Source organism: Dermacentor variabilis, chromosome 9 (assembly GCF_050947875.1).
Source record: "Dermacentor variabilis isolate Ectoservices chromosome 9, ASM5094787v1, whole genome shotgun sequence".
Taxonomy (NCBI): Eukaryota; Metazoa; Arthropoda; class Arachnida; order Ixodida; family Ixodidae; genus Dermacentor; species Dermacentor variabilis.
In genome coordinates, this window is record NC_134576.1 from 113,962,974 (window position 1) to 113,973,830 (window position 10,857).

General features: G+C 45.4%; 1 protein-coding gene across 1 annotated transcript; it reads left to right on the forward strand.

Moving 5' to 3' along the window:
• Positions 1-352: 352 nt before the first annotated feature.
• LOC142557309 (uncharacterized) lies at positions 353-9,626 on the forward strand. Its single transcript, XM_075669043.1, has 2 exons — positions 353-1,303; positions 6,789-9,626. Exons 1-2 carry the CDS (start codon positions 916-918, stop codon positions 6,791-6,793), a joined length of 393 nt encoding a protein of 130 aa, XP_075525158.1. The 5' UTR covers positions 353-915; the 3' UTR covers positions 6,794-9,626.
• The last annotated feature ends 1,231 nt before the right edge of the window (positions 9,627-10,857 follow it).

Here is a 10,857-nt window from a genome sequence, read left to right on the forward strand (position 1 = left end):
TACATTTGCCATAACAGTTAAGGACGATCGAGATCGATTTCAATCGGAATTACCCCTTACGGCCGGGCTATGATAGGATGCCTGCAGTTCTTGCGATGTACCAAGTTCAAAAAAGCTTAAAAAAAAGGAAATCAACCTCACGTTCATTCGTATCATCGGCACATATATGGTATCGCTTATTATCCTGTTGAGGTAAAGCACAATCGTGTGCGATGCCGCATTCTACACCTTTCCTTCCTTCTTTCTTTCTTTTTTTCTTTCTTTCTTTCTTAAACCCTCGACAGCTTGCGCGGCTGATAACCCTGTATGCGCTTATCGAACCATTTTTTTTACTGCGTTTGAGCCTCTCCCGTGTCTGCTGCCAGGAGTGCGAACAAACTGACCGAAAGGCAAATGCGAGCAAGTCGGTCACGTGGGAGGGTAAATTGCACAGCGCGCGCGGTTGCTCAGCGGTGGCTCCTGCTCCGTCAACTGAACTCCCGCCTTCGGCATTAAAAAGCAGAGACGGCTGTTTTTCCCTCAGCGTCGACCGGTCATGACAGCCACTCCTCCAAGGTCGGACGCACGTAATGTTGCCGCTCTCTTACTCTTGTTGCGATAGCGAGTCAAGTAAAACGTGTTGTAGCTCTGGAGAAGCACAGTGGCTCGCCGACGACCGCCGGCAGTCCTTTATGTTGGTTCTTTCGGTTCGGGTGGCGGTGCCTAGCGTGCGACCGTTGGCGTGAGACGCAATAAGTTTGACGCCTAAGTCCAGATTTAGGAATTATTTTTAGATTATTATGCGGAGCAGAGTAGCAAAAGAACACTGGCATTAGGCCCTTTTCTTTAGTTTGTACTACCATTCGCACTCGGCCCTCAATTTGTCCGAGAACAGTGGCTTATCTTCAGCAGGCTGGTACAGCGTGAGCTTCAAAAATGCCGCGTACGCAATTCGCCAACATCACCTTCGTATTCCTAGTCTTGGTAGCCATGCACAGAGCGTCCGCTTTGCGTACCTGCACGCCGAATCCAAAGTCGCCCGACTTGGGCGACCGCGCAACCTGCCCGTTCACGATGACCGTGGACGTGGACCCCACCCGGATCCCTGCTGTGATGCCCGTTACCAAGTGCAACTGCCCGGACAGTCGCTGTAACTACATGGGCGACTACCGCTGTCAAGAGGTGAGAAGCACGTTCCGGCTGGCGTACCGCGTCGACGGCAACTCGTCGGAACTGACCCGCAAGACGGTGGAACTGACAACGTCGTGCGTCTGCATCGTCGGCAGGTCGGCCGGAGCGGTGTGGGGAGGCAAGCGAACCACAGGTGGTGATCCCAATAAGCCGGCGAAGTTCAAGTAGCGTCTTTTGTCTCGTGATTTGGCGTCGAGCCGCGGGCGTTGGCGCGATTGTCGCTTTTGTGTGCACGCTAACGAGTTGTCACATCGTTTTAAGAGAGTAGGGGCCAAGTATGGTGTGAGGGTCGTTTTTTCTGCTCCGATGAAGCTGGGTAAATTAGGGGCAGCAGTTCAGAGGAAGCGGGAAGGTGTTAAAAGGATTGCTGCATGCAAGGTAAGTCATGTCAATAAGTACATCAGTTGCAAGAAGGGCGCTGTCTAACGAGTTCATGTTGTGCATGCGTCCGTGTTCCGTGCGTGGATCGTCGCAGCCTTCGTGGTAACCTCTGAACAATTAAACATGTCCTTGTTCCGATGCTGCATTGCCGTGTGTAACAAAGTGTTCGACGAGTCGAAGGCTAAAAAGTAGTTCGTCAATTTTTTTATGTTGTGTGAAAAATTGTCTTTGCCACCATCCCGTTATTTTATTTTGTTTGTTTCTGTACCTTTCTATTTATTGATTTTTTTTTTTGCTGTGATGGAGACAGGTAGTTTGATCAAAAAGAATACCTGTTGATTTCTTGTTATGGTGGGGTGCAACAGGAGTGGTTTAGGGACCTTATTCGTACATTTTTGTCATTGCTTTCTCAGTATTTGGCTCATGCGTTTGAAACTAGTGCCCTCACCGCATTGAAGTATTTCATGCAGTACAGTGCTCTACAATGCCCGGCAATTGAAACTCTGCAATCGGACCACGTGGCGACCGGTGCTTCTTGCTCCATACGAGGGCGCCGAAGTGATAACTCGGGATGCAGATGCCGCCACAATGCGTCATCAAAGGCATTCGCCTTCAATGTATACCACAATCAGCTTCCTGTCCCCCAGCGCTTTCAAGAAAAAATAATAGGCGCTGGCTGCAACACACTTCAATTAACGCGTTTTCTATGATTTTTACATAACACGTTGCATGTCTTGTTCCGACGCTTTCACATAGTACTTAACATTCGCTAAGTGACAAGACATTTTTTTTTACGTAGAGAAAAGGGTTACCGGTTCGATTTTCACCCCGACGGCCGTATTTCCAGTCAAGCGCAATGAGACATACGCGCTTTCGCCAAGCTTCTGTTCCTGCGTTAGCCGCCCCCGGAAGGTGAAGTGTTTATGTAGCAATCAGTCACCCATGGGGCTTCAATTATGCAACTTGCGCAGCGACTTAAGAAGCTGCTCTAAATAAAAATGTGTAAAATATTTTGCCGCATTGTCGCGCGGCAGTGTAAACTGTAGGTGTATGCCAGTAATAAGCTTCGGCATTGACCACCAAACCGTGTGGGTGACCCCGTTGCACGCGAGACGTAAGTTGTATATTACACATGTTTCTCACGGTAATTTGGCTACGAAGCGCTTGCGTGAAAATAAAGTCAATAGCTTTGCCTCACTTCGTCTTGTGAATGTGTGTGAGGGCGCTTGTGTGTGAGCTGGATCGAAATCGCGTTCACGGGCTGACATCCAGTAGCTACCACGCATACCGTTTCATACGCTTTACAACTTGCCGGCATTGTCTCACGCTCGTCGTAGAAAATGGAGAAAGTTCTAAACCACGCCTTCGCGAGAGGTAACAACTCGTGCTTTGTTTGTGAAGATGAATTCCGCGTTATCAATTGTTATTTCTTGCATCACTCAGCCCTTTTATTATTATCATTATTTAAGGTACCTTACAGGTCCCTTGACAGGGCATTGAATAAGGGGGCTAACAAAAGTGCGAGGTTTCAGAGGGAACTCCTGCTTGACAGCCTTTGTCTCATTCTTTTTAATTTATTTATTTGCCACAGCTAAATCAGCAATCTTTAATTCAAGAAACAAAAAAAAACATGCGAAAGGAATTTGTAAAGTAGGCGTTAAAAATAAAACCAAGAAAGACTGCTCCTGCGCTTGTGATGCTGTGGCACGCGGGTCAAATTCCCCAATAAACGAAAAATAGCGCAGAATGCATAAAACCAGTGTCGGAACGGAACGAAAATAGCAAAAAAAAATGAAAAACGACATTTTTGGGGGGAATGAAAACGTAACGAAAACATTTATTATTTCGTTTCGGAGGGAAACCGAAATATTTTGGATCGCTTTTGTGTTAAAGGAGGAAGTCGGCAATCTGAAACAACCGCCGTCAGGCAATGTCAGCATTAGGGCGTATCTCGGGGGGTCCGCATAGCAATATATATGTCAGGCAGGTACAGTGCGATCAATAGCCGGTCGAGCGCTCCACTGATCTAAGAGTGCAGATAAGCACTAGCAAATAAGCATCGTGGCAGAACCCAGCGCTTGCGCGCTGAAGAGCTTATCGTTTCGTTCTCTACGATTACAACGCTTTGTTAGCGAAGCTTTATCGCTCGCTTGTGCTCATTCGAGTTCGTTTTATCGGAACAGTGGTCTGTCATTTCGGCGAGTACACTCGATGACGTGCTGATTCAGAAATCGTGGGCTCAGTGCCTCGACTCGACGCACTGAGCATGATGTCAGAGTTGATGACTCACGTATTCAGAAAAATTAATACTCTGTCTTTATTGTTACCTTGCTTAGGAAATTTTTGCATACGAACCAGAATGGTTATGAACCATTACGAATCATTCTTTTTGTTTCGGAGCAGAACCGGAACGGCACTTTTTTCAGTGGAACGGAACTAAAATTAGAAAGAATAACATTTCGTTCCGACACCCTGTGTAAAAAAGATTTATACAACTGAGAAAAAACAGCTAAAAAGGTAATGCAATGCCAAATATAGGAAGTTCATCTGTATATGCTCTGGAAATCGCGATACATTACTGTTTGACGCGTACAAATCCGCGCAGAATACCGGAAAGTAATCGGGACGGCTTAGAGGGGTTATCTGGTGCTGCATCTCATAAAAAGACACCAAAAAGAAAAGCGAGTTCAGAGTAAGCTTCAGTTCGGGAATCCTATCTAAATACATTAGAATAAAAAGAAAAGCATTTTCCTCGCAAACACGAGCACCGAACTTGGCGAGGTTGGTTGCATTCAAAAGTCCCAATCCAGGGACTGTAGAAAGCGGAATATTTACTTAAGTCTATCTACAATATATATTTTTAAGTATTCTCGCAAAGTGCGAAATATGAAAGTTAAAGATGATGTCACATTTACAACTCCGCAATTCAGCAATGAAAAATCGTTCGACCACTTTGTACAATCCCCTCATAGTACATCTCAAGCGAACCAAAAATAATTTGTTATACACCGCGGTAAAATGCGCCATCATTATCGGAGTAGAATATTTCAGATCCATCGTTAATTTTATCACAAAATTGTTTAAGTTGTGAATTTATCTGCTAAATTGGTCCGCTGTAGATTGTCTAACGCATGCAGTTTAGAGAACCGCGATTTCTTTTGGTGCGCAGTTACGAATTCGTAAACATTGTTCTTCTATATCCTGAAAGGTACCAATTTCCGGCAATTTTTCTAAAAACATTAAGGCCGTTAACCGAACTGTTGCTTGCTATCGTCGCTGGAATAAAACTTTGTCTCCCAACTGGGACAAATTTCACCCAGATTGGTCGGGGAGTTGCTTTTATAGAAGCGTTTTCAGCGTTTTAAATGTACTTTAACAGGCGGTATTGGAATTAGCCTCGAGCTAAAGCTTCCCCTTAAGCTGTATGAGCAAACTGCACTTTTACAATAGCAGCAAAATAGCCTCGTATCTTGAGAGGAGCTCTGTTCAGCGAAGAAGACGCAATAACAAGAAAGCGTATTGAAACCGCTTTGAAATTCCCACACCACTACACTGTTAATGTAGTCTGCTGCTCCCACGAGAAAACACGGGACTGCACAACAAGGCCCCTATCTGTTATGTGCGCGTAGGCATGCAGAAATTAGAAAAAAAATTTTTGTTGCTCTTGAATAGGCAAAATGTTACGCACCTGAGTCTCTTAAATGTTTTCAGTTTACAGGCTTTCACAAATTAAAGGAACGCTACGGGTAAAGAATAATTTTAGTTTCGTGAATAAGTTGCCTTGTGCAATAAAAGGGAAAAAAGCCACGTTTACAGCGAGGGTGCCTGCAAGCACGGAAAAACAAAATGCTGTTGATGACGCCGCCTTAGTAATTAATTGCGCCAGACCAGCTCGCTGTGACGTAATCTAGTTCAACACCCTCTGCTGGGTCCTAGTTATGTTTATTATCTGTAATAAATGGGCTGCATCGTGCGTTGAAAGAGGCGAGGACTGAACTTGGGAATTGTCAAGAACTCTCACTCAACCCCAACGACCGAAGTGTTATATAAGAAAGATTGCGCAATGCGTGGCGGCACACCAACACACCGGTCCTCGGTTGTTTGGGCGAAACTTCTCAAATGACAGATTGACCATCCTTTTCACTAGTGATAATCAATCCACTGTAGCGAAAACCATCGAGGGCGGAGTTGTGCGAGAATGCTTTACGAATCCTTACTGCTTCAGTGTTTACCTTCAGCGTCCCTTTAAAGAAATGACTTTCGAGTCAACTGAAACTGGGCAAGTAGAGGCTAAACTATAGAATATCAAGTTCGGCTCTCGCTTGCCAGCGAGCATTCCCAATCAGTCAGTTTCTTTAATGGAACACCCGGATGCTTTGAATTTCTGTTTTATTGCAAATGTGCTTATTATATACGGGAAAAAGAATGATTATCTCCTTCCACACATGGCATAGTACTCGGAAAAGGCACCCCTTAAATGTGCCACAACAAAGATACCTGTACAGCAGCTATCAACCATGGGACATGCTTCATAGTGACTAATTGTGCTGGCCTTATGACTCAGTGAGTACCGTGTTGCTTTGCTGGGCCCGAATTCATGGTCCTCAGAACCAGCTACGGCGGCTACATTGCGATGGGGGGAGCAGCGTGAAGCGGCTTGGGTACCTAGATTTGAGTGCCCGTTAAAGACGCGATTCAGGAGAAGCGCTACTTTAGTTTACACTGACAAAGCATTTTTTTTAAAAGTCTGTTTTCGATGATACACAGCTAACGGAGCAGTGGTTCGAAGAGAAACCGAAGTTAAATGCATCATTTCTTGAATTTCGTACCTAAACGCCAGCGCCGGTACGTCAGTGTGACGCCAAGTGTTTAATAGTTCACCTTGTTTTTTTGTGAAGCATTATAAATTGCTCAGCTTAGACCATCAAAGCGAAACTTGAAACCCTTTTTAAAAAGTAGTGTAAACGTGTTTTTTTTTCTTTCGTTATTGCCTTAGCCGTCGACACAACTTTATTTTAAGATGGACCACCCCTTTTCAGCGTTAGTACAACCCTTATAAACACGACGATTGCTAATAATTGAACTTCACGTAAACTAATTGGTGGCCTTGTTCATAACAATGTTCTAGAAGCGAAGTTTGCTACGGGTCGGGTCACTGCCCCGACAATCGCTATTATTTGCCGCAGAAGTCGCGGCCAAGCCAACAACGCCTTAATTCGCTCGCCTTGTATATGCAGGCTAACGCTAAGTGCCATCCTTGGCGGCGGCTCCTGGCGATTTGGCATATCCTGGAGCCCTCCTGCGCCTGCAGGAGTGCCTCGCTTGGTAACCTCAACTCGCCTGGTAACCAGCGCTGGTCATGGACGCTGATACAGATGCTGCGTAGCCAGTCGGCCTCATTCGTAGCAGGGTGTGAGACCGGGGCAGTTGGTATTGCATACCGAAGTGACTAGAAGAGTGGACACTGTACACAAAGGCGAAAAGGACAAGCGCTTGCCCTTGTCGCTTTTTTAGTGTCCAGTGTTCACGCTTGCGCTAGTCACTTGCCCATTAGTGGAGTGGTTTAAAAAAAGCGCTGGTGCTCCCTGATTTGCAGCAGCTGTTGCGGCCAAGCGAACATCTGATTAAGCCACAGTCCGTTTATCTGCAGGCGGTTCCTGACTTTATTTCAATTTCGCCTCGTATTTTTTTTTCTTGTGGGGGGGGGATTCTTATTTTTCTCTCTTTTTTTTTTTGCCTTGTCGCGACTGCTGCTGCTTAGCTATTAGCAATGCTGTGAGTATCGGAGTGCATTGAAGGTTTCCTTGCGACCTCGAAATGTCCAGAAAAGTCAAGTGTCCCACATCTCCTTTATTATTGCTATATATTTGCTTCAGCGAAAGCTGGGAGACCCACGTTTTCCAGGACAGATCTTGCTCTGCAAAACGGTTTAGTTTTTGTGCGAGTAACACATTCGACGCATGGGAAACGCGACGTTGGCCCCTTTCAGCCAACGAAATCGTCACAAACCAAAAATTAGGCACTAGCAAAATGACGGCGTAACGAACGCTATACTTAAAGATCAGCGATGCCCCGATAGAGAGAATTCACCGTTTCCAAGGAAAATAAGATTGTGCTGCCATTGCCAAGCACAGTGTAGAAGTAAATGTCTGCTTTGTTTCTCACGGGGGACTCATCGACTGTACTCGCCGCACGTTCAGAATTTCCATCGGAAAACTCATAATGTCACGCTTTCTTTCCTAATAAGACGAAAACACAAACAATTTTGTTCGAAAAACGCTCAGGGCGGAAATTCGAAAGTCCCAAACTGGATACTCAAGGCATACGCGTGAGCCAATGGGTCTCCCGAAACCCAAAGGCGCAATGAAACCTGAAGTCCCCTCACGGGATGCGTCGCGATCACGGACCGTACCGGAGTAACAAAAAGGCAGCAGCAACCACCCGGTCCCGGTTCCCACTCGTCGCCGGGGCAGAGCGAGAGCGCGCACGTTGGCACCCGAAATATGGTGAACTTTGCCAGGGTCAGGCAGATCCCGCTGCGGATGAGGTGATATGTATGTGAAATACTCATTTACAGTCTGCTATAAACTGCCATATTAAAACGCTCCTGCCTAAAGATGAAGGGAAACGAGAAGGCGGTCCTCTATTTATTGAGAAATATCAAACTAAAGCTCGAAATACGTGTAGCATGGTTATGCCGTATTGTCACTCAGCCAAACCAGCGCACCGAAGCATAACTGTGGCTCTCGTCTTCCCTTCTCCTTTATGTACCTGCTCGGTATTCGCGATTCTCCTTTCACCTGTCGATCTCAGGTATTCCTTATCTAATAAAGATTGTGCTGTCTCTCGCTTTATTTGTACGAGCGTTCGACACAATCACGACTGTTTCTGCAACTTCACAAACTCTCTTTCTTGTTCCGCAATATACGGGTCTCAAGGATATGTACTTTTCTATGTTGTAGCTGTGGAGTGTAGATCTTATGTATCGTGTATTGATGACATGCATGGCGAGTATGATTTTACTTCTCATCATTCCATCTGGATAACCATCAACTATGCTCTTTCGATTTTATTAGAGATTTCCCTCCACCTCCCCTGTGATATTTAAGTGTGTGCAACACAACCATCGCATTTTAGACAGACAAATTCATACTTTATGCAGCTGTGACCAGCTGAACTGAACCTATTCGAATATAAGAGCTAGAGGTAGAGGTAAAAGAATTTAGCTCACCTCTTATGAAAGCAGTTTCTCGCAAAAGACAAGTCCGCATAAAATGATGAGATATATTTCATGCCTCTGTCCACATGTCGTAACATCACTAGATTCAGATTTCTTGATTTAGTTTCTTTTTCTACAAGACTTAAAAAAATGATCTGGACAGGAACAATAAGCTTCTCGTTTATTCACAGTCGCATCAGCTGTGGCCTAGATATTTTACGGTAACGCATATTACTATCATATATTCTCTGCTCAAGAGATGCAAGATCACGCTCTATGTATTACTAGAAGTTGTGGTTCGAAATGTAATATGAATGCTATGTCACAGAAGATAAAATTTTGTCGGTGAATAATTGGTTTCCTCTTACCATAGCCATCATGATCTACACGCTAGCAATGAACTCTCATAGAAGCTTGTCGACCTTACTGTTTCGAAAAACCGCTCGGTAAGGCTCGAAAGAATAATTTCCTGCTGCCCACATCTCATGCTATCTACGGTAAAATGACATCTTTCTTTCCCACTGTTTGCGGAACAGTCTTCCATATCAGATGAAGACGTCTCTTTCTTGAACGGCTAGATTGATAAAGCAGGGAGTAGTTGTGTACTATTGTTATGTTGTTTACCCTGATGTCCATTGTGTTCATGTATTTAATAATTTCGGTATTTGTGCAATTTTTTCACATATTCTATAGCGTAATTTATTGCACATACCACTACATTGTTTTATTTGTTCATATAATACAGCGTATGGACGGTAGAGGATCATTCTATGCACGTTGGTATCTTCTTATGCACACATGTATATTTGCAACCTATCTGATCTACAGTAAATAAAGATCGTATTTTATTTCGTGAGTGGTGGGCATCCCAACATTTCCCAATGAAGAAACCGTCCCACACAAGAGGATATTTGCAAGCGCGGGCTTTGTTGTACAAACGAGCTCGCAATACATTAATTCGATATATTAGTTGAAGAGTACATTTATATATAGGAGTGATAACTAACTATACTATGTTCGTTAGCTCTGGGTGCAATGATTCGAAGCAAGCACGGCATTCAGCGTAGCGTACGTGCGTGTCGCGGGAAATGTTTATGCAGTAGGTATAGCGGACGTGATTACGAGATGAAAACGAAACTGATTCTCCGGTGCCTGACGCATCAGTGGAGTTGCATCAGAGTACTGTGTTCCGTTCACTTCACTTCCATGCACCCACACGTTTCGCACGCTGCCTTTCTCCGGTTTAGTCGATCCTGCGCGCATAACTGAACGGAGCCGCACGCGCGCACCTCGCGGACGTTCCACAGTACAAGCGCCTGATCAGTGAGCCGTTACCCTGCAGTGTTACTGCGACCAGGATGTGCACGCATTGGCATTGTTGCGACGCCCACGTAGGTCTGCCTAAGCACCAGTCTGCTAACCAGGAGCTCCTTGCCTTATTTAAGGCAGAATCGCCCTCGATGGCTGTTCGCAGAGCTATTGATCCTTGATTGACTACAGGCTAATTGATAGACTATAGTGCCGGTGCAGATTGGAGAAGCAGTTCGTCCATGCTGATACTCGTGAACGTCAAAGTCTGACTCTTTTTCTGGCCAGTTGGACATCGAACTGTTGTCACTGCTGGGCAGGTTTCAACTAGTCCGCGAGCTCGCACGCCTGCCTCCCTCGCGCTGGACAAGACACGGGCTGCACTAGGTACTTTCGGAAGTAGCTTCCAGCGTTCTTCTCGTTCGCTTGAAGCTTTACTACAACGTGAGACGTTGTCCTCCAGACGCTTTACAGCCTGTTACCATCACGAAGAAGCTCTGAAGATCAGGCACCTATGTTCTGAGACTTGGTTTCTCTGTTAAAGACATGCATAATTCTCTCTGCAAGCTCATTATCTACGTATAGTGTATGTAATCGTCGCTTCCTTTTCCTTTTGTTTACTCTCGGCTGCAGAAGCAATCATCATTGCCAGCTGACTCGTAGTAGTAGTCACTTCGGAGCTGTACCCCGGGCGTGAGTGTAAAAGCGTCGTAGCACGTCACTGCCTCCGAGCTTTGCACGAATCGCCCTTCCCGCCCCCCCCCCCCCCCACCCTGACA

Excerpts from the sequence above, each read along its gene's own strand:
- LOC142557309 (XM_075669043.1), top strand. The coding sequence starts at position 916 with ATGCCGCGTACGCAATTCGCCAACATCACCTTCGTATTCCTAGTCTTG.